Source organism: Salminus brasiliensis, chromosome 3, assembly GCF_030463535.1.
Source record: "Salminus brasiliensis chromosome 3, fSalBra1.hap2, whole genome shotgun sequence".
NCBI lineage: Eukaryota > Metazoa > Chordata > Actinopteri > Characiformes > Bryconidae > Salminus > Salminus brasiliensis.
The window spans coordinates 50946600-50971610 of record NC_132880.1 but is presented as its reverse complement, the minus strand read 5'-3'; the positions used below and the strand labels follow the sequence as shown (position 1 = coordinate 50971610).

Sequence of the window (25011 nt, the reverse complement as noted above, 5' to 3'; positions counted from 1 at the left end):
GTTTTCTTGACATGTTCTTTAAGTTCCTGTAAACAAAAACACTAAATCAGTTTCCAAAAAGCAGATGATCAATGATCAATAATCAATAATAATAATAATAATAACAACAATACAAACAGAAGAAACGGAAGCCCAGTGGAGATCGTGTCTGTGCATGCGTGTAGTGCTAAGGCCATCCAACCAAAACAACAGTACACTGTGACCACACCCATTGCTTTGTGATACCATAAAGCAGTCAGGTCAGGCCACGCCCATCTCCATCCCTTTATTTTTGTGTGTGTCCGGAGAGTTTTTAGTTTTAGTAAGACATCTAGATTATCTAGAAATGTGCGCTTGTTTACGAAATGTCAAGCAAGGACAGACGAACCCTGTCGCTCAAGACGAGACACGTAAGTGTACGAAAAAAAAAAATATCACATTCATAACAAACACTGAAACACCTTCCGTCCATCCATCCGTCCATCCGTCCATCCTTTCTACACTTCACACACCCTTAAATCTCTCCTCCACAACGTCTTCAGAACCTCGTCTTGCTTTACAGACTAAATACCCTCCCACCCCCATTGCCCCAACAGCTTCCCTCACTCTCTCTCTCTCTCTCTCTCTCTTCATTAAAAAAACATGAGCAGTGTGTGTGTGCGTGTGTGTGTGTGTGTGTGTGTGTGTGTACAGAAACATAGTGAGACAATCCGCCCAACATGCAGCCTGGAGTCACTGGCCTTAAGGGCAATATGCCAATCCCCCTTTTTCAAGGAGTGGTGGTGAGATGGACAGGGGAGAGGTCAGGAAAAGAGGGGAGGTGGAGGGAAGGGAAGCAGATTTAGAGGGGGGCGGAGAGTAGAGGGGCAGGGCGGGGCGTGACTGTGAGTAATCCCGCTTCTTGTTCAGGATTCGTCGTTTTCAGCAGGGGGCGTGTTCACGGAGGAATCCAGGTCCGATTTGTTGGAAATTCGGTCCAGCTCCGCCTGGACGTCGGTCAACCCCAGCTTAGAGCCTGCAAACAGACAGAGTTCGCCTGCTGTTAGTGAAGCTACGACCACGACCCAGCCAGAGACCCAGCCGTGACGGAGTTCAGGACCTCTTTATGCTTCAGCAAATTCAAACCAACAAAAGAGAAAAGGATCCATGAGGAACTTCTAGAGGTTCTTCAATTTAAAACCGTGGAGGAACCCATTACACTGCTTTAAGGGATCTTCAAGAACAGGAAAAGAGCTGAGCTGTGTATCGCACTGTACTTCTTTAAAGAACCTCTAGGTTCTCTAGTGGCTCCTTCAAGAACTGGGACATTCCTCAATGCTCTTAAAGGTGCCTGTAAGAACTTTTGGGGTTTTCTCTGTATGAAGTCTATTTTTTTTAAAGAATCCAATTGAATTAAGGTTCTTAAGATACCATATTGGGATTCAACCACGAGGAACGTCCTAAATTAAATGTAGCTCTTTACAAAGACTTTCGGTTCTTTTAGGAACCTTTTTCCCCCCTTAAAGTTTCCTTAGAACACCTTAAGAGGTTCTTCCACAGTGTCAAACTACAGAACCTCCAATGGTTCATCAAGCAGCTTGTCCATTTAATAGTAGAAGGAGGCAAATTTAGGAAGTTGCTGAGAGCTGGATGCAAATATAGTAGATCTGAAGATCCTGTAGGAACCTTCATTCAAATGAGTTCTTTGAGGAACCTGATTTGTACTAAGGAATCTTTAAAGTTCTCTTAGGCGCCTCATAAGAGCAGTGAGGAACAGCATTAGATTATTATTTATTATTATTATTAATTTATTAAATCAATCAATTCATTAATTAATGCAAGAGCAAGATTTTCCTGCTGGTTGAGGTGGAGCTCTACTAAACCTTATATCTAACTATAGATCCATTCTGAATATAGTGAGAATTTACTGCAAGTGATCCTCATCCATTCTGTACCTTTATGGGTTCAGATCATATGTCCTCATATTAAAACACAAAAACATTTAAATCCTAATTCTGAATTTGCATAAAAGCATAAAGGTCGTCAGGGTTCAGTCACACTAGACTGAAATACTGGATATTAGTAAAACGGTGAAAGAGCACAGCGCCATTCACACAACCTCCAGTTAGACAGCCACGGAACCTGAAACCCGGGTTTCTACGTTCGGCCCATGAGGGAAGAGTCACTTTTTAAACAGGAAATGAATCTGAACAAAACGGAGATTAAAAGAAGCGGAGCTGGAAAGCAGGCGGTTGGTGTTAACGGAAGGTGGAGTAAAACACGTCTAATGGAGCGAGATCATGGACAGAAGGCCGTGTTCCACATCACAAACAGCAGCTGGGGGTAAAAACGGGCGACACGGAGACATGCAGACAAGCCAAGCTGGACATCCAGGACTTCATGAACTCAACGAACATGAACGGAAGGAGACGCACATCTACAATGCACTGATGAAGGGGAGTGTGTGGTGTGGACACTGAGGTTCACACACAAGCTCATCACCCAGCAGCTTTCAGGCAGACCAGGACTCCGCTCAGCTCAGCTGGGTGGGTGAAGTTACACCGATTCTGGAAGGCACGGTTAAAACCCGACTGTCCAGAGTTCCTAGCTGCAACCTCTAATTGCTGTAAAAGAAGGTCTGCAGAGTGACACACACTCAGGACTGATATTCTGGGGGTTAATAGGGGTTAATATTTTTAAGGGGCCTTGTTCTTCCTGAATTGGTCTGAATTTCTAAATAATTTATTCATTATGATTTAAAACGGATTGATTTTGACTAATTCATGCATACTTTAATAATCACATTATTAGTTGTAACATCACACAATAAAAAACTTTTACCCTGTTATACAAATTATGAGCATAGTTTATAAGCTAAATCTACATGTTTTAGTGTGTAACTGGCAACACCTTGATATATATGGGTTCTAGATAGTGGCAGGTTCACTGCTGTATGTGAGTGTATTGAGGTAATCAGAGTTTAATAATAAAGTGTTAACTATTATACAGTGAGCTTCTACTAATCTACTTAGTAGAGAAGTAGAGAACAAAAGTATTTAATCAGAGTCAATTTACACCAAAAACTTTAGACTATTTGTGATATTCATATGATAAAAAGCAGAATCTCAATTATGTTCCATACAGGATCTTATCAGTGTTTAGATATTTAAAAGGTGCTACTCATTACGAATTACAGACTAAACAGCACGGACTCATTTGCATAACAGGGTGGCAACGTCTTTATTGTTTATTACTGCAACTAATAATGTTATTACTAGTGATTTTCACATAACAGACCATAATAATAATAAATAAATACAGAATAAATCTAAGAGCAGAGCGAATAAATAATCAATAAATAATTAAAATTAGTGATTTAGGCTGGAATTTTTAGGCTTTATTGAACAACGAATTTAAAAAATGATATTTTGGTGATATTACATAAATATGAAAAATATTACGGTTATAAATAATAATATATACGGTAAAATCTCTAAAAAAAAAAAAAAAAAAAAGTGTGTAGGTCACTTTAGTACTGAAACACTAAGAAAACACACAAGTCCACAAACACACTGACGCACATTAAGTTCATTAAATAAATGATAAAGTTTCCTGCCATCAATAAAAGGGGCTCAAGCCATGCAGAATTCATATTGCCAAACCTGAAGCCACAGATCAGGGGTTTGTGGGGGATTCTTGTATTTCTATACTTGTGAGAGCCAAAAGTCTTCACACACACTGTAATGAGCTCAGCTGCTTTTTCATTATTATTATAAATAATACCATGCACTTCAGCAGCCATTAGAGCCTAATCAAATAATAATAATAATAATAAATTATTCTTATATAATAGTTATTAAAATGTGTGAATATGTATAATATAAATACAATATATATAAAAGTATAAATACACAAACATACATATATTTACACACACACTTTAAATGATATTTTTGCAGTCATCAAGGTTATGATGTCATAATGACATATGACTGCCCAGTCAGCTGAAATCCAGTCATGTTAGAATTATACTACAGTACTGTTATATTATAGCTTTAGAGCTATGAGCTTTGAGAACCAACTTATTTACATATCTTCACCTATTCAGCCAATCGCTGTCTTACTGGAGATGTTACTTAGTGTTTTTTTTTATTTCAGTGCTATGAGTGAATCACAGTACAGGACAGCCAATCAGATTCAGTTCTTCTGAATGTATCTGGGACAGTAACTGAAACAGCCTGTTTAATTATCCAGGACACAGAACATCTGGAAAATGCGAAAAAAATGAAATATGAACACAATAAAATCAAATAAAATCACAAATGGTGCAAAATATGAAATACATCACTACAAAACTTTGAGTATAGTGTGGAATAACAAGTAGTTCTCACAAGTATAGCAATTCAAGCGAGTGTGTGTGTGTGTGTGTGTGGGTTCATGCTGAGAGGAATTTATGGTGAGTGTATGTGGGTGAGATTGTCTGAGGCGAAGCTCCAAATGCACATGAGATTCGCATGAACACACACCTTAACGTGGCCAACATCCCCTGGCTAACACACACGATGAGAGACATTGTTAAAACAGGTTAACAATATGAGTTAATGAGGAAAGAGTTAATGAGTCACACATGGACACACATTCACATAGACACTACACAAACACACACAAACACACGTCACATTCATCAGAGGAACAACAGTGGCTCAAATGCTAGACAGTGGGCGGGGCACACTTGTGGGATACAGGTACTTTAACTTTAGACCACTCCCACTAAAAATCAAGCTGTGGTGGGAGGATTAAACATGAAGCGGCCTAAATAAATAAATAAATAAACAAATAAATTAATAAATAAATAAAAAGTGAACCTAGGGGGAGGGGGTGAAACGGCCCAACACTGCTCATCAGACGCATGTGTGGAGTTAGTGGAAGCGCATTCCTCAGAACGCAAGTCTGAATCAGTCCAAGCACTCAGTACAACCGCCTCGGTGGTCCAGACCTCGCCCTCAACCACCATACCCCAGCACAGTTTTGTGGGGTGAAGGGTTCAAATGTAGACTTCCTGTCTATGAGATAATTTAAAGGAAAGGAGGTCTATTTAATGAATTATTTTTATTATTTTATTTATTTATTATAATTAATTATTATTATGTTTTTCGGAGGTATTTAAAGGAACACTGTTCTCAGACTGAGTGCAGGCTAACGCACTCTCAACAGGGGTGCTGGTAATGCTGCAAGTGTAAATACGTCCCACTCTCTACAGAGACACTTCAGCACATTATAAAGCAATTTTACTGTTTTTATTAGATTACTGAATTTATTAGCGAATAATAATAATAATAATAATAATTGTGACAGGTGCACATAAAGGTTATGGCACATCAAATGTGTTTAACATTTGGAAAAATGAAGTTTTTAATTAGTAAATAAATAGAAAGTGTTTAAAATGTGCAGAAAATGTTTATATTTAATGTTTATGTTTATATGTTTCCTGCAGGAGATTTACCTTCTTACTAACTCGTCTTTTATGGTTCATTAAATTAGATATTTAACCATAAACTATTTTGATTTAACCTATTTGTTTTGCATTTACAATGTTAGAATATCTAGTATTTAAAACAAATACTATTAGATACATAAGCATTTACGCAAAAGTACAAGGGGGTGCACAAAATGTTGTCTAATAATGTAGATCATTAATAATAAAGCTGTATGAGTGTGAAGGAATGTCTGCAGTAATGCTGATCTGTACGGGAGCTGATGGGTTTATTTAAGTTGGAATATCAGTTTTCTGTGTTTTTGTAGTTAAATACCCGTCTGATCACACACACCGTGACCAACCATGAAGCAGTGAAATTATCACACCTCCAGTCACTATACTGTAAAAATCAACCACCAGTGACAAAACACTAAACTACATAGATATCTCATCTTAAGTGCATAATAATAATAATAATAATAATAATAATAATAGGGGATGCACCAATCCGATACTAGGATCGGATATCTTTTTCTATACTAACAAAATTAGCTGGATCTGGTCTCGGATAGTTAGTCTAATCCACAGGACCGATCGCACTGTATTCCAGGCCTCATTACTCAGGATCAGAGAACCTACAGACATCATACACAGATCATAGCAAACAGCAAGCATGGAGCCCTCGACCTGCCATCAACTATCAGTGAGTAATCCAGCTCATCTTCTAATAAGGAGAACTGGGAAGGGAGGGGCTGCTCGCTCCTCTTTGGCCTCACAGACTTCAGATTTCACAATAAAAGTCCTGAGCCCAGACAGCACTGAGCCGAGGTCCAGCACAGTTATTCATTTTAGTGGCTGATAATCAGAAATTGAGTTCAGTAATATCTGTTTATTTTCTATAGTTTGTTTTATAAATTTAGTAAAGTAATGATTACGTCAACCCTGATGCCTCACGTCTCTTCCAGATCGTCAGGTACTTGGTTTATTAATTCAACAATGGTATCGGATCAGTATCAGGTATCGGCTGGTATGCAAAGTTCATGTATCAGATGGATCAGTACATCCCTAATAATAATAATAATAAATCATCATCATCATTCAGGGGCAATGTGGACCTTGCCAGTTATAGAAGATGCTTGGACTGATTAAGCTGGTAGTTTTCGGAGCTCGGGAACATGCATTCAGGGCGGTTCGTCTTTTTTTTTTGTGGTTTTCTTTTACCGTTGCTGATGTCAGAGATCTGGTACGGGAGGATCAATGAGGAGGAGAGGACAAGGGACAAGAGGGAGGGATGAGGAAAAGAAGATTACAAACAAAAACATAGAGGGAGAACAAACCTCAATGATGGAGAACATGAAAAACAAACAAAACAAGCAAACAAACAATGGAGGTAAACTCAGAAGGTAAAGAGCCACTCCACCATTTGTTTACACCCCTCTAATCTCAGCATGAGCACCACTTTTCAGATCCACTGCCTTTAAACAGCTGAATAAGAGAGCGAAACATTCACAGCACAGTTTAACGCCCACTGCCCACACACTCCTATGCGTCCCTCACATTGGCATGGATGTTAAGCAACTCAGCCACTAGAGGGCAACAACAAACAAACATGGCGACAGTGGAGGAAGTCCTAAAAAAATTTACTTACTACCAAAAATCTAACCTTTATTTTAACTTCCGAACCGTGTGGAGCAGCTGAGTTACATGAGCTACACTGCCCCCACGATTTTCAGGCCCTCCGATCTGTCCATATCCAGAACGTGCACAAATACAGAGGAGATAAACGAAGAGTGTGGACCAAAACCTCCGGCCGAATCCATATTTAAATCCATATTTAACGTTAATAAATAAGCCTCAGATGATCAACATGACGAATGTAAATAAAACTAGAACACTGCCCATTCACCGTCCAGGCATTTTTTTAACAATGCAATCACATAAGTGAGCACCTATCTTTTCTCATCATGCCCTTATAAACACTTCAGGCTCCATTTTAGAGATCTTTAGGCGAGCCGTCAACCGTGCAGCTTGATTTAGGGGGTGTGTCGGTGTGTCTTTGCTATGGTAACGACGGGAAAAGTTTGCCTTGTGCCTTGCCTTGTCTCGAAACGTGCAAAAGTTATGTACTGAGTCTCTTAATTAATAAGGGGAGTGGTTTTTTGGGTGCAACATACAGCAATAAACCAATCAGCGCGTCGCTTGCCGCTTCCTTTAAGAGCCAGGTGTGCTCTGACTTTGGCAGGTTGCTATTTCTGTGGCGGTCCGGGACAGCGTGCTGAAGTGGTGGAGAGTCTCTCCTCTAGAATAATGATATTTATTTAGTTTCTGTTCATTTTTGATGTAAAAGTTTGTATAGCTGCCAACTAGCACGCGCTATGGGTTCGTGCAATGCTTGTGTTGCGCCTGTGTTGACAATTCACTGCCAAGATAGCAACGAGCGTCTGACTGTAGACGAACGTCTGTCTAGACTGTTTTCAGTCAGTGGAGCTCCTCCTGCTGTGTTTCCCGCTGCTAAGATACACAGCAATACTCCAGAAACTGACCTGAAGACCCCTCATTTGGAGACCACCGCGCCCATCAGAGAGCAGAGAAAATACTGTTAGCGGGGGGTAAGACAGGGCCCTTATTCTATAAGCTTGTTCTGTACATTAATTATTCAGAAATGAAAATAAAGAAAAACCAAGCGACTTTTCTTTTTTAATGACAGTGACATTCTAACTCAACCTCTGCTGTATTGTGGTGAGCGGTTGTAGAAGAGGCTGCCAGGTAAGCTCCTGTGCACACACTCCATGATCTTCACATGCGGAGAAGAAGCCTAAAAGCTGGCTAAAGTGTCTCTAATGGACTTGGCAGTCAATAACCTGCAACATCAGACAGGGTCGTAAAGCCACCCTGACGTCTACATGAGGGTTGTGAGGGTTCGTTAAAGAAGGGTTAAATTTATTTATTTATTTATTTTTACACTTGTGCAGTTTCAGTCATCACCGTCCAGTCCATAGAGACGTCCCGCTGATGCCAGCTCCATCTCAACTGTGTGTACAGTCCTCAGAAGCCAACTGCATTTCATTAGTGTACTCAATATTCCTCCAATTCTTAAAGTCTTATCTTTACACACTCTCCTGATCCCTGCTCTCAACGGACCCCTCCAGAGTCCAATAGAAGAACACTTTGATTACAATTGTAGCGACGTGCATCTTATGCATGTACCGTTACTGATGACCAATAATAAAAATAATAATAAAAGTAACAACAACAACAACAACAACAATAATAATAATAATAAAACTATAACTATTCACAGAAGACCTGAAAAGGATGCCATGCTGGACCTACTGAAGCAAATGAAAACACAAATGGTGGACTGTCTCTTTAAATTCCACAAATTTGCTGAATTTAGGACGTGAGATGATTTCACTCAGACTCTCCAGGTTCTCAGTAGTCGGACAAAAAGTCAAAGTCACTTTGGGATAGAGAAGCAAACTCTGATCATTTAAATCCCTTTAATTCCAAATATGTGACGGCTTTCCTGGACAGGTTCCTGTAGAGGTGTAGGGCTTATTTTAAGCAGAAATCCTTCCTCTCCCAAAGTCACAAGACCATTACAGGCCTTCCCGCTGCAGAGTTACTGGAGCACGCTGAATAAACGCCCGATTCCCTTCTTTAGGAATCACAAATGAAATGATGGAATCGGCTCATTCAATAAACAGGCTTGGCTCAAAGCAACCTACAACCAAGATCTTAATTTTTTAGATCTAAAAAAACAAAACAAACAATGAGCCAAGACTGCTCTTAGAATGCAAAGGTTTAGACACCCATGTTCCAAAACATGAACGAATCCTCCACAGGAAGCATCTGTACATTTAAAAGACAATTTATTTATTTGCTAAATTAATAATAGTATCTTTATACATGGCACATTGTACATTTAAATTCATTAAAACATGGAGATGTGTTCCCTATGGAGGATCTTCTATTTATTATAATACATGTATTTTGACCACAGGTGCTCAAACCTTTGCATGAGATTTAAATGCAAATAAAGAAATTAATTAAAAAATAAGCTTAAATGTAATAATCTAACATTCACAATAATGTACTTACAGTTATGGACAGAGAAAACCTGGAAAAGACCATGAAAAGACCATGAAAAAACCTGGTGGTTTTTACCTGACTTGCGGACTGTTCCAGGAGTGTTGCTCCCTCCCCCTGTGGGCTGGCCACCAGGACCCGGTGAGCCTGCTTTCTTAGTCAGGAGACTGTTGAAGAAGTTAGCCAGCACGCCCTCGCTGGTCTGACCACCTGCCAGTAGGGGGAGATAAACTCCATCAGGACAAAAAGAAAAACAAAACAAAACAAAAGCATGCATTTCATTCGAACTCTGTCTCAAACCACCTGGTTCTGAGTATTTATTCAATACCGAGCTCGGGTTTGAGCTTAGTATTATCTATTATACTGCACTATGCTTAGCCCAGGCCTCGGTTCCCTCCTTAAACCCTCCTCTTTCTGATGGTAGATTCTGTACTTTAACATCAGCTGTGTCGAGATCTACCTGCTACCATGACAATATTTTAGGACTGTAGGAGGCTTCTTTACTCGTCTTGAGGTTCTGCTGTTGGGCTGAACTTGCTAGGACGGTCTGATCTGGTCATGTTGGTCAGCTGTTCCTCTGGTAAATGATTTAGTGAACAGTGGAACAGCGGCTGATCTCTAACTGTTCTGAGATCTGTTTAAACCCCTTCCATCAACAGACTCCTCCAGAATAATCCTCTCCAACCATGATCTGATCATCTGCAGCTGATCTTCTGCTCCTGACTCATATACATATACATTACATTAGGAGTGATAAATGTAAAATTTAATAACATTTCTATGAATTCTATTTTATAAATGAGGATTACAGATGTTTCCTCAGGTGTGGGAGTTTAGCTAGATCACCTCTATCTCTGCCATATTTAAACGTCTGGACATGTGATCAGCTCTGAGAGATGGAGGTTTTCATGTCCCCCATTTTTATTTCCATATGAGAACTGGATGATTCTAAAGCTCTTTTTGACTTTTGGTTTTAAAGACCAGCTTCTGTGATGATTTACCGACTGATTTACCGACTGATTTGAGTAAAGTGGTAACTTCCACCTCTACCCAGGCCAGGTTTAAAAAAAAAGAAGAAAAGGAAATAGTTAAACAGATGAAAGTTAAAGAGAATTCAGAGTGGACAGAGCAAAAATGACGGCAGTGAAAATCCTAATACTGTCCTCATCTCTGCTAATCCCCTGCCCTAAGAAGCAATCTTTTGCCTGTAGTCTAAATACCTCTGCAAAGCATTTAACAGAACATCTGCTGAAATCTCTCACTGCAGGACACTACAGCGCTTCTCAGACTGCAGAGCAAACGCCAGCCACGCCTGAATGCTTGAGACAGTGGTCCCCAGTAAAGTCCTGGAGTGAGAGGAGAACTAGAAGACGTCGATGTGGACTGGAATGGGAACCATAACCTGAAACCCACGTTAAAGGAATACCATAGCATTCTGACCTATTCTCCATCTGCTGCATTACCCAGAAACAGTCAGGTCACATTTCCTCGTATTTAGAAGAGAAATAATAAAAATAAGCATGAGGACTCAAACCTCCCTTTTAACAAAAGCTGGAGCTTGAGGATATATTGAGGATATCGTCAGTGCTTAAAGAAGACTGATCAGCTGCACACTTCATTACAGACAGTGTAATTAGTCTGGTTTACCTGGATGAAGAGCAGCAGATTCTGAATAAAGGCACTGTACTCAGTACGGGAGAGTGTCTGAATATTAGTTTTAAGGAATCCGTCCTTAAATTATATTGGGTATCATGAAAATGTCTTTAAATACTGTGATATAATAATATTATTTCCATATCGCCCACCCCTAATAGAAGCTACTGCTGAATCCTGTGGGTATATGTGGTGTGGTACGTGCATTGACCTCTAGTGTGACATATACACAGACACACATTTTATATATATATATATATATATATATATATATATATATATATATATATATATATATATATATATATATATATATATACACATATATATATATATATATATAGAGAGAGAGAGAGAGAGAGATACACCTTGACCACATACAAACTTCTCACTGTCAAAATTTTGCAACTGCCCAAAGTCTGAGTCAGCTTTTCTCTCTTCTAAATTCAGGAAAGAACACCACAACCGCTCTGAGCGATCGACTGCACACTCCAGACGCTGCAGATGGAGATTAGTTTTAGGACTGAGGAGAGTTTCTTTAAAATGTACCCACAGCTTCAGAGCAGGACGGGTGACTACATTTGGATGGAGGAATATGAGCGAGTTAGAAGCCCAAGAACGTAGAGCCAGAGAGCAGGAGATTAGTCCCGAAGTAAAGAAAGGTGTGACCCCCGGATCATTGGTCCAGACATTCGGTGCAGCACAGATGGAGCCAAGGAGAGCGAGCGAGGAGGAAAGGACAGAGAAGAAGAAAGGAAGCAGGGAGAGGACAGCAGGAGAGAGCATGCATCCTGAACGGACGGCTCTCATACACACCTTTCATGTTGGGATCAATCTTCTTGGTACCTGATTGCATGGGCATGACGTTGGCCACGTTAGCAGCCGCCGAGCGGTTGGTTGTCCTCGGGGAGCCGGTGGGAGCTCTGTTTGAGGCGTCCTGATGGAAACACACAAACGCCCACAAGGTCACAAGAGTGTTCTAATAGACTAGAAGTCTGGGTCACATTAGAAAGGAGTCTACTGGGAGATACTCACCACTGGCCGTCCTGCAGAGACTGGAGGCTGTTTGGATAACAGAGTCTAAAACACAAATCAGGGACAGAAAACACAGGGAAGGGATTTTCAGAATGAATTCAGCATTTTTATGATTCATCCACTCCATCGAACTGTACACATCACTTAGGAGCACTGTGGGAGACCCAACAGCAGTTTGTAGCCTATAGTTATTATTGAGCATGCAGCAGCTTAAGGCCTGCAGCTTCTAAAAGTGCTTACAGAAGCACTGGAGACCTTGTAGTTGCTCTAGACCTGCAGTATGAAGTCATGATGCTATAGCCCCTGTCCTAACAACAGCTATTTTACAGTGGAACATAAAAACAGACCATAATATCTGACCCTTTCTAAAACTGCCACTGAAGTCATGATGTTATAGCCCTTGTCCTAACACCCACTGCCAACCAGAGGTTCTTGAATCCAGCACTGAAATTGACCTATTAATGAATTCAGTTCAGCTTTATAATATATAGGATAGTATAATAGGTCATTATACCAATACAGGGTCATACAGCATAAACAATCACCCCTTATAGGCTAAGTCTCCAGTGCAGAGTAGGTAGGACATGAGACAACATGGGCAATAGACAAGACACGAGACAGGGTGCAGAGACAATAAGTACAAAGATAATAAATACAATGAATACAAATATGTGCATGAGGCTGGGTGATTAATGTCCAGACTAAGTTACTGGAGTAATTATACTATTAATAGATGAACTACGGATATAAATGGATAATTATTCGAAAGAAATACAGTGAGTCCAAGAAGTATTTGATCCCTTGCTGATTTTCTTTGTTTGCCCACTAATAAAGACACTATCCTTCTGCACTTTTAATGGTAGATATATTCTAACATGGAGAGACAGAATATCAAGACAAAAATCCAGAATATAATTTTAAAGAATATATTTTAATTAATTTGTATTTCAATGAGGAAAATAAGTATTTGATCCCTCTTGCCAAACACACTCAATACTTAGTGGCAAAGCCTTTGTTTGCAAGCACAGCGGTGAGACGTTTGTTGTAGTTAACCACAAGTTTAGCACACACACCAGGGGGAATTTTGGCCCACTCTTCTTTGCAGATCCTCTCTAAATCATGAAGGTTGGTGGGCTGTCGCTTGGCAACTCTGACCTTCAGCTCCCTCCATAGATTTTCGATCGGATTGAGGTCTGGCGACTGGCTGGGCCACTCCATGACCTTAATGTGATTTTTCTTGAGCCAATCCTTTGTTGCCTTTGCTGTATGTTTAGGGTCGTTATCATGTTGGAAGACCCAACCACGGCCCATTTTCAGATCCCTGGCAGAGGGGAGGAGGTTGTCCCTCAGGATTGTGCGGTACATGGCTCCATCCATCTTCCCAGTGATGCGGTGAAGTAGCCCTGTACCCTTGGCAGAGAAACACCCCCAAAACATTATGCTTCCACCTCCATGCTTGACGGTGGGCACAGTGTTCTTGGGGTCATAGGCAGCATTTTTCTTCCTCCACACATGGCGGGTGGAGTTGAGGCCAAAAAGTTCAATTTTGGTCTCGTCTGACCACAAAACCTTCTCCCAATAACTTGGTTCATCTTTCAAATGATCATTGGCATACTTGAGGCGCGCCTCCACATGTGCTCTCTTCAGCAGGGGTACCTTTCGGGCACTGCAGGATGTGAATCCATTGTTGCGCAAAGTGTTGCCAATTGTTTCCTTGCAAACTGTGGTCCCAGCTGCCTTCAGGTCATTTGCTAACTCCTGCCGAGTGGTTGCAGGACGATTTCTGACTGTTCTCAGCATCATTGCCACCCCACGAGGCGAAATCTTCTTTGGAGCACCGGGCCGAGGTCTGTTGATTGTCATGTTATACTCTTTAAACTTTCTGATAATTGCACCAATAGTTGTTACTTTCACATCCAACACCTTACTAATCTTTTTGTAGCCCATTCCAGCTTTGTGAAGGTCAACAATTCTGACTCTGAGGTCCTGTGACAGCTCTTTGGTTTTACCCATGTTGGAGACTTGAAATCTGTGTGATCTGTCTGATTCTGTGGACAGGTGTTTTTCACACAAGTGATTAGTGAGAACAGGTGGCTTCAGGTCAGGTAACAAGTTGATTGGGAGTGTCTAACTGGTCTGTAAAAGCCAGAACTGCTAATGAATACTAAGGGATCAAATACTTATTTCACTCCATGAAATACAAATCAATTAATATATATTCCTTAGATTTATTTTCTGGATTTTCTTTTTAATATTCTGTCTCTCCATGTAAGAATACATCTACCATTAAAAGTATAGAATGATCATGTCTTTATTAGTGGGCCAACGAAGAAAATCAGCAAGGGATCAAATACTTCTTGGACTCACTGTATGCCAATATATAGATATTTATTTATTGGGTAAAGTTAAATTGATTATGTGTCACTATAGCAACAGTATGGAAGGAAGTGTGTTGTCTTGCTTCATTAGTTTTTGCACTTGAGTTACGAGGATAATGAAGATGACAAGTTCTGAAATCAGCATGACAAAAATTACACACCTCAACCACAGAGCTGTCTGAAACTGCTGGGCTGTTAATGGTAAATAAACTTACAGCTAAAAGGAGTGCAGCTCCAGTCTGGAATTTACATCATTTTAAGCTGAAGAGAAAGAGAACCAGGAATGTCTCACCTGCAACTTCACAAGAAACACTTGGTCGTCTTCTGCTTGAATCTCCTTCTCGTGTACAAACTGGAAGACAGAATCCCACATTATACTCTATGCTGGCCAGAGACAATGATTGACATATCTAATGGATATATAAATTGGTTGAATACAACCAATCAGGAAGCAGCCTCACCTTTCTAATTGGAGGCTTCACTATTACATCTTCAAAGTTATCTTCTGCTTTTACTGTCTGGAAGTTTTCATGTAGGATGGCGATCTTTTTTTCATTGTCCCATCCTGATGGACTGAAAAGGTCATCATTAGATCCAGGTTGCAGCCAAAGGAAAGAGAGGGGGGGGGTCCAATTATCTTTACTATACAGGAGCTGGACTGATCTACAAATCTTCCCCTGATAGAGATATGGACATATGGAGGAGTCACCCCCCCACCTTAACAGAGGCTGAACCACTGAATCTTTAAACACAATTGCAGACTCCTAGGAGGTACCTCAACCCCCAGTAACAGGGATGTCCGATATAATCAAGCGGATCGGAATCAGGGCTGATCTAGCCATATTTGAATGGATCGGGTATTGGCTATTTTAATCCCAGTCCAGTTCCGAGTCTTAGTTTTAGCTGCAGTGGTCAGAGCGCCATCTGCTGTCCTCAAGGTGCCGTTAATAAACATTATCCCCAGCCAGCTGCAGCAGCAGTGCGGACCTTCTCAAAAGGTAAATAAAGAAGTTGAGGTTCTGCAGTGTGGGGCAAAACCCTCACTGAAGCCCTGTTTTACAGGCGGGAGAAGCACTAATGTTGGTTCTAATGCTAACTCTCCATTCCACCTTAAATTCGGCCGCAGTTACAGTGTGTACAGTTCAACAGCAGAGTGTAACTGCTGCCTTATTTAAGGTGGAACGGAGGGAAGAGGTTCATAGGTTCACTGTAAACGCTGTGACGGCAGACGGACACAGAGCAGCAGGTAGAGAGGGAGGGATTTCATCGGTCAGAATGGTGCATTTAGAACAGAGGAGGAGGCTAATGCTTATATATTTATATTATATTTATATTTATAGCATTTAGCAGACGCTCTTATCCAGAGCGACTTACATAGTTACACATATTACAGAAGTGGGCCAATGCAGTGTTAGGAGTCTTGCCCAAGGACTCTTATTGGTGATCGGACTGCAGAGCTATAAAGGAACTGGATGGTCAGGTGGGTCAGTCAGACTGGACCGTAGGATAGAATTTAGTCTGATTTTAGAAACTGGTGCTAAAATAGTCTTTCTACTGCTGTTTATTATTGAGGATTAGAACAATTTATAGAAGAATAGAAACACAGATCAGAAACAACCGACAGCATTAAGAGAGTCGGATCAGATGAAGTTTAAACCCCGCCCAATTCAAAATAACTGACCTATACACACGTACAGCAGTGGTACTTATCCCACACACCCACCCGTCCGATCAAAGATGATGAAATACTTACATAAACACTGAATCCTTCTCCACCACCTGGGCGGGGAAGTTGAATGGAAAGCCGTATAACCTGTGGACGAGGTATTTATATAACAAGTCTAGATTTTTATTCTCCTTCATGGATGTGTAGAGTAGTGCTGCTCCGTCTGATTGGCGCCGTGTCAAGGGGCAGAACGAAGGGTAAGTGGAGGAGACATCCGAGGCGTTTAACTGTCCTCATAATGATCACGGTAATTTCAGTAATTTACTGGCTGTAGGTGTCCTGTCTGACTGGACTACACTGCTGTCCACCTTTCAGGAGAGAATTCATCAGAGCAAAAATGTGACCCACACCAACCATGAAAACACAGTAAACACTGTAACAGAGCTCTGAAAGCAGGGCGCTGAGAACATGCAATGATCTGACCTATAAAACTGCACTTGCTCCATTTAAAAAAAAAAAAAGCCTGCATGTAAACATCAGGGTCATCGGGCAGCAAGCTCACAGAGACTGTGAAGGATACACTGCAGGCAGAAGCGCCGGATGTGTGACTGGATGAAGTCTAAGTGCTCGTCTCTATAATCGTGCTCCTTCTCCAGAGTGCTGATAGCATCACACTAGAAAACAGGGAGAGAGAGAGAGAGAGAGAGAGAGAGAGAGAGAGAGAGAGAGAGAGAGAGAGAGAGAGAGAGAGAGAGAGAGAGAGTTAAGAAAGGCAGCCTAATCCATTTAGGCTCCACCATTAACACAATATACTTATAGCTATACTTCAACAGTCTATCCATCACGTTTCACAGACTCAACATTAGACTAACCACACAAATCACTGCACTGCGCATACCAGGGGTGTAACAGTACGTGTATTTGAATAAGTGGTAAACAGCCTACAGGTATGTGTGCAGAGCGATGAGCTACTAGTATCTTCTACTACTAGAAATAATTCCCTCTGTCTGTAGAGACTGGTTAATTCCCAGTAACGCCAGCTGGTAACAACACCTCTAGCTGTTTAGTTTATTATATTCTATTACATAGTGTGTGTAATTATGTCTATATATATATATATATAGTGAATTTTTTTATATTTTATTGAGCTTGCATTGTAACTGTTCTAGAAACACTCTGTATAAATAAACACTAAAGAAATAAAGGTAAAGGAGCACGTGTTTGTCACTGTACAGCGAAATGTGTCCTCCGCATTTAACCCATCTGTGGAAGTGAACACACACTCACACACTCACTAGTGAACTAGGAGCAGTGAGTACACACACACACACACACACCCAGAGTGGTGGGCAGCCAACTCCAGCGCCCGGGGAGCAGAGAGGGTAAAGGGCCTTGCTCAAGGGCCCAACAGCGGCAGCTTGCCGAGCCCGGGAATCGAACCCACAACCCTGTTATCAATATCCCGGAGTTCTATCCGCTGAGCCACCACTGCCCCTGATAATTATAATACTAACAATAAAAAATAAAAAAAAAATAAAATAATTAAAATATTAAGTAATCATCAACTAGGCTCAAAAACTACTAAAAGTAATGAACAGATGCTGAGAGACTAATGCCAGTGGGGTATGTGTGTATATTGCTATTCCCTTCTCTACATTTACATTATTCAAAAGTATAATATATCTACACACACACACACACACACACAATACATACATACATGCACACATCACTAATCTAAATATATATATACACACACATGTGTATGTATATTGCAATTCCCTTCTCTATATTTATTAGTGATAATATATTAATATTTCTCTGCTAGTTGTACGGTGTATGACGTGCCAGACTTTGCACTGATTAAAACTAATGCCGACAGTAAGGGTGATCAGACACAGAGCAGTCGACTGACCCCAGCTGATTTTTCCATTGTACTGAACTGTAAGGTCCAAACCATGACGTCTGTGCACCATTACACCCCTAGTTCATAGCACAATTCCACACACAGGACCCCCCTGCTCTGTATATTCAGTTGTGTTGGTGAAATCCCATTGTACAGAAATGCCCTGGTATAAACCTATGAAAGGTGAACCACGGAGAGGCTCTAAATGTTCTCAAGCAAGACTACAGGTGTTACTAAAGAGCCACAGCCTACCTTAGTGCAGACCACCACAAGAGGAATGCCCAGGTTGTGTGTGAGTGTGTTGTCCCCCAGGGGCAGAACAATGCTCTCCTCCTCCGACTCAGGATTTCTCCTCTGAGGCACACTTTCCAGATCACTCCCAGGCTCCACATACTCCTGGAACTGCTTCACCACTGCACCCCAGCACAGAGCCATGCCGTCAATCATCACACAGAAGCAGAAAGTGCAGACCAGACATAAACCTCACACTGCTGGATGGGTCAGTTGCTATTAACCAGTGTACCACTACTGGCCTTTCCACATTACACTCAAGCATACAGGTCAACCTGAATATTTCTCCATACTGTACCACCTGTTATTGTATTGGTATGTTGAAAGATTTAAAAGGTGTTAAGTAATTAAAACATTAATAACTTTATCTAAATAATTCATTAAGCAATCAAAAAGCAGAACTTAAGGTTTCTCCAGCTTATGTTGTTTAAATATGCCATTTATTGATTATTAAAATAAATTAAAAACATTTCAGAATTAACAATAAAACTGATTAGATGGTTTGGAGGCTCCGGTTATTTTTTGTTCCTTAAATTGACAATTAGAGCTGGGCAATATGACAATATTTTATTGTATTGTGATCAATTTTGTTATTATGGTACACAATATGCTCTTATGAGTGTATCATGGATGTCGTCAGTGCTTAAAGAGCACTGATTATCTGCACGTTTTATTACAAAGAGTGTGATCAGTCATTTAATTCAATACAGTTCAGCATATTTTAAGTAAAAATCATGGTAGTCAGTATGGGAGAGTATTTGGACAGCAGTTTTTAAAATTTTGTCTACATGAATTATCGTACATAATAAAAAAATGCTTTAAATATTGTGAAATGAATTTTATTCATATCGCCCAGCTCTATTGACTATTATAAAAACAAAATTACAGAACTTTTAATAAATGCATGTGCAAATGTAAATGTGCGTATTGTGTCTCCTCAAGTCCTAGATTCGTTCTTTTTATTTGGGACATACAATAAACATTACTGTGATACATTGATATGGAAATTCTGGGCCAATGTTGGTGTATGGTTCTTCTGTCTGCTGGTATTAATGACCATAAATCAACTAAATTAAATTGTAGCACTGCAGAGATTTTAACCAATCATGAAGTTCGGTGAAATGAATGTGCAGACCCAGTCAAATCCAAACACTTGATGCCAGTAAGGTTGAATTTGATGCCAAACATCTGTCTGAAGCTAATTAAGGAAATATCTGATAACATATCTGTTACATTTCTGATCCCTGTACTTGCTAAATATTACAGTCTCAATTTAGGAACAGATTAATTTACGCTGAACATATGGCATGATGCACGTTATTACACTCAGCAGAACATCCTCTACAGCTTACAATATAATTACTATTATATTGAATTATTATATTACAAACATAAAAGAAAGAACTGATCAAGGCTCTTTTTCAGGCATATTAAAATAGTGACAAAATTAAATGAAAATATTTCCACTGCAACAAATACTGAATAGATTATACATCACGCTACTAATATATATATATATATATATATATATCAGTCAAATATATGTCAGTTTAATTAGTAGTAATAATTAGTAGTTGTATTATTATTAATAATAATATTATTAAGACACATGAATGATGACCTCATGATCACCCACGTCTAACGCACCATGCCAACAATCTATACCTGAACACAAGTCTGAATGGCAGCTTCTAACAGATGACCCCACACACCTACACACTTCACCCAGCACACAGTCTCGCACAGTCACACACTTACATCTGAGCTCCAGCTCCCTCATGGTCTCTGGAGGAACCCGCAGTTTGTCCAGGTAGTCCCTCACCACGCTGGCCCATTTCTGCAGAGAGTCGAGGGCCAGCCAGGGCCGGGACAGATCCACCACGAACAAGACCAAAGAGTCGGCCAGGTTGTCCACAGAGAGGGCGAACTTCTGCAGACCTTTATGATACAGATCTCCATCCAGAACCCAGGCGTTACACCGGGCATGGTCTGCAAAACAAACCCCACTAACATCAGTAACGGTGCTGGACCTGGCTAATGTGATCAGATGTTCTCATTACTCAGATATTGATCACGTTTGGTTGGCTAGACTGAGGTCATGAAGATGATGCGAGGAGGTCACGTGAGGTAAACAAGCTACATTATTAATAAAGTTACACCAGGAGTTACACTGCAAGAGACAACCCTGCCAGAGACGGTTACTGAGCATTCCAGCGTGATTTTACTTTTGTGGGAGGGCAGGTGTGGTGGATAACTTTAAACCGTGGTCCGAGGAGAGAGCGATCACACAGCAGTCACAGGGGGTGGGAGAAACGGGTTCTTCACTATTTCTACCAGTTTATTACAGACTACTCGAAACTGCCAGGGCAGACGATTCTGGGTCTTAAGTAAAAGTAAATTTCCCATTTCCAAAGTCAAATTCCAGGTAATTCTCGATTTTCTTAACTTAAATAAATGCACATCCTCTACAGAGACACATCTACGCACATTCTAAAGTGTTATCATAATCATTATTTATTTTTAACATGTTATATATAATAACATACAAATACAAAAATAAAAAAGCTATAAATATAAAAAAATACAAATATTATAAATATAAAAAAATTAGTGTGCGTTATAAATATTTATTTATTAATAATTTATTCATTTATTAATTTGAATCTGCATCAAGCTTAAAACTCAGGACTGGAGACTGATCTCCAGCATTTGACTGACATACAGAAGACACCCCAGAGACGTTTCATGACCTACATCAAGATGATCTATTCTGAGGTTTGGAAAAAAATTAAATGCCGAGGACTAATTTAAGGAGCAGTTCCAAACATTTCAGAACTGGAGAGAAACAATAAAACAGAAAAATCGAGACACATTAAACACCATTCAACCCCAACTGAACATCCCCAGCTCAGATCATCACAGTCAGCCAAACATAAAGGCAAAATAAATTAAACAAAAAAAAAAAAAACAAGGAAGATCTGCAACAAACTGACCAGGTAAAAGTACCCTACCTTACCTACATTAAAGCAGCATTATGCGAGAACTAGAACTTCTTACTCCTGAGCACCCCCTACATTTGGGAAGTGGAACTCAAAATTTAAGCCACCACTGACAGACACTGTACACATGCATTTCTGGACAGTGTGAGAGCTGCAGAAGCTTGATCTGAAGGTGGAGCAGCATGTGGGCGGAGGTGGTAGAGTAATACTACAGGATTTTACACTAATATGACTCTATGGGTTCTGCAGCGTTACACAGCAGTTCTGGAGAGAGGTTCTCCTCCTGCAGCTCCACCACCAAACCTCCATAGTGCAGTAGCAGCAGCAGCGCTCCGGCCCGGAGTGGGAACCCCAGCAGCGTTATACTCCCCAGTACAGGTAAACGGATAACCGCCATCATTAATGTGTGTTAGACAGCAGCTGAACAGTGTGTTCTTGTGGTCAGGGTATTGAATGCAGGAACTAGGGTCAGGTGTGAAGACCTGAACAACTTTGACAAGGGCCAAACCGTGGTGGCCAGAGCACCGGTCAGGTGTGGTGGATAACTAATCTGTGGTCTGAGGACAGACCAATCAAACACCAGTCACAGGGGGTCGGACACCCAAGGCTCACTGACGTGTAAGGGTAAGAAAGGCTATCCCATCCTGGCCAAACCGACAGAAGGGCTCCTCAGACACGGGTCTCAGAAATGCTTGGATGGTTCTTGTGGAATCCCTCGGAGCAATGAAACAAGGTGGCCTGGTCTGATGAGTCCTGTTCTCTTATACATCAGCAGGTCCATCTCGCAACTGACAGAAGGATCCAGGACGTCCCAGGCACTACAGAACACCTGCACAGGTCTTGTTAGGAAAGCGGTTTGTGTGGTATGCAGGTCTTAATGTTCTGGCTTGTTGGTGCACATTACACACATAACTGATATAATAAAATATGGGCTCTATTCAAGCCCTTTGAAGGCTGGTCAATTCATGATGTCCATTTTAGGGTGGTTTGGTCACAGAGTTTGGCAAGTGCTGGCCTGACCATACCAGGTCATTGTCCTGCAGAGTAAGGCATCTCATTCTAAACTACGCTTCTACAGGGATTCCAGCAGGCAGGGACAGACCTGCGCTCAGATCTGATCTCAGACGTCCCGAGGACCTGATTTCTGCTGGAGAAACGGTGTGTAAGATTTAGTGAGAGATTTATGGATTTAGATTTGTGTTCATTCACTCGTAAAAGTTTCAGAACTACGTCCCGGTCCTGCTTCAGTACAGCAGTGTTGCAGAGTGATGAAATGGGAAATGGTGCAGTATTGATTGTGAGACTCAGCCCCAGACTCAGACCTAGACCTGAAGCTCACTAAAGAAGGGGTAACATCCTAGATTACTCATAATGACTCACCACAAAAAGGCTACGAGAAGCTCAGAGAACACGACCAGGAAATAACCAAGGAGTGGAGTTTGTCACTGAAGTCACAGTCTGTCAAAATGCTGCGTAATATTTTGCATAATTATTATTATTAGAACTGGGAATTATAATATTTTAGCATATTGTGATTATTTATGATTTGTATTGCTATTGTAGTACACGGTATGCTTTTATGAGTGTATCGTGAATATAGTCAGTGCTTAAAGAGCACTGATTAACATCACGTTTTATCATTAAATAAAGTTCAGCATATGTTGATATGAGTTGCATATGAGTAAAAATCAAGGTACTCAGTACAGGAAAGTATTTGGACAGCAGTTTTTAAAAGTGTGACGCTGTTGGTGCATTTTGTCTACATGACAATATTGTGATTACCATATATCGTAAAAAATGTCTTTAAATATAGTAATTTTTTTCCCATATAGCTCGACTATTATTGTTATTAATAATAATAATAATAATAATATTGGCAGTCTGTATTTACAAACATGCACACATCAGCAAGATCCTGCTGGTGTGGGTTTCCTCTTTTCTATAATACATACAAACATAAATTGAGCACAGCTCCCTCTTGTGGAAGGTCTTCAGCCTGCTAAACATGACTTTTTAATGACCAGTGGAAACAGTGGTGGTAACAGGTCAGAGGGTTGTCATGTAATCCCTGTGTGTGCTGATGTACATTTTACACCGGACAGTAAACTCTGATTCTAACTGGTCAAACTGGGAAAGCAATACAGTGAAAGGTGTAAATGAGGAAAGCTAAAGATGTGTTAAAAGGTGCGAAAAGTCAAAAGTCTCAAAGATGCTTACTGTCATGTCACGCAAAAACCTTGTATCCACATTTTTGATTAAAATAAAAAGGGAAAAGCTTTTACATTGTGTCAAAAATCACAAATAGTGTCAGTCAGAAAGAGTGGACCAATAAAAATGCTCCAAAATGATTGCATCATTGCATTATATGCATCATTATAATACAAAATTCTAAATCTAAATAAAATTAAGAGACTCAGTGACATAAATGTGACCATATATACTAAATATACATTTATTTAATTGGCTAAATTTGTATTTATAGCACATGGTCGGCTTTCTTACCGTCTACGTCCTCATCGTGCACATTGAAGTACAGATACTCCAAACCCCGACCCTTCATGTATTCCTCCACACCTTGTAGTTTGGCCACCAGAGTCGTCTTGCCGGATCCCACTTCACCTGTATATATATACACACACACACACACACACACACACACACACACACACACACACACACACACACACACACACACAGTCTAAGCTAAGGAGGCACAAAGCCGGTCCTTCACACTGTGCTGTAAAGCCAGCATAGCACATGGTTCCATAGGACTAGCTGGTCTATCAGGATGACTACGTTGACCAAATTGGTCATACCGATTGACCTAGTTTGGCAAAGCTGGTTGACTAGTGTGGTCATGCAGGTCCTGCAGGTCAACCAGCTTAACCAGGTGGCCAGGTTGTTTTTGTGCTGCTGGGTTATTGAGGCAGGATGTTGTGTCTGGTGTCTGTTTATGTGCATCACTTCTGCAAAGCTGCAATGACCTTTAGATGAATACAGGTCTTCTATATATCTGTCTTATACATCTACCCCTTAGGCCTATTAAACTAATTATATGATTTTATATGAATTCCTTCCACGGCGTGTCCACCGTCTACCTGCCACTAGTGCAGATTATCAGCCGCTCTATAAGGGGTCAGAAACGGAAGACAGAAATTCTCCATAAGATGCAAAAGAGGTCTAGAAACGAGCCTGGGACATTCACATGGTCAGCCCTGGTCTTCTCCCTCCCCAAGCTGACTTACCTAACTATTAGATGCGTGATAATATTACACCTATTAATACATAATCCCATTATCATCTACCCTAGTCATTTCTTTCAAGTCTAACAAGTATTACTATAAAATTAACATAATTCAAACACAAATAATAATAATAATAATAATAACTATTATTGTAGTTATTTTACTATTCAAGTCAAGTTTAAACTACAAATAATAACCATTAGTTAAGCAACAACGAGCCTGGGCCGCTCAGATGGTCAGCCCTGGTCTTGTCAAGCTGGTCATACACCAATAGCCAGACACCCCCTACAATTCCCTATGGGTTATATACACTAT

General features: G+C 40.4%; 1 protein-coding gene across 4 annotated transcripts in view; it reads right to left on the bottom strand.

Moving 5' to 3' along the window:
* Window positions 1–825: 825 nt before the first annotated feature.
* The window catches only part of dync1li1 (dynein, cytoplasmic 1, light intermediate chain 1), a 25759-nt gene continuing 1573 nt past the window's right edge, over window positions 826–25011 (bottom strand). For 2 of the 4 annotated variants that reach the window (XM_072676503.1, XM_072676506.1), the window contains 11 exons: window positions 23954–24070; window positions 20211–20441; window positions 18414–18574; window positions 16836–16929; window positions 16343–16478; window positions 15051–15162; window positions 14882–14941; window positions 12212–12256; window positions 11993–12113; window positions 9602–9733; window positions 826–994 (listed from right to left, as the gene is read on the bottom strand). In XM_072676503.1, coding sequence (XP_072532604.1) covers window positions 885–994; window positions 9602–9733; window positions 11993–12113; window positions 12212–12256; window positions 14882–14941; window positions 15051–15162; window positions 16343–16478; window positions 16836–16929; window positions 18414–18574; window positions 20211–20441; window positions 23954–24070 — 1319 coding nt within the window. In that variant the 3' untranslated portion in view covers window positions 826–884. Of the gene's footprint in view, window positions 995–6655; window positions 6675–9601; window positions 9734–11992; window positions 12114–12211; window positions 12257–14881; window positions 14942–15050; window positions 15163–16342; window positions 16479–16835; window positions 16930–18413; window positions 18575–20210; window positions 20442–23953; window positions 24071–25011 lie in introns of all 4 variants that reach the window. The other 2 variants (XM_072676505.1, XM_072676504.1) reach the window with 2 other exon arrangements.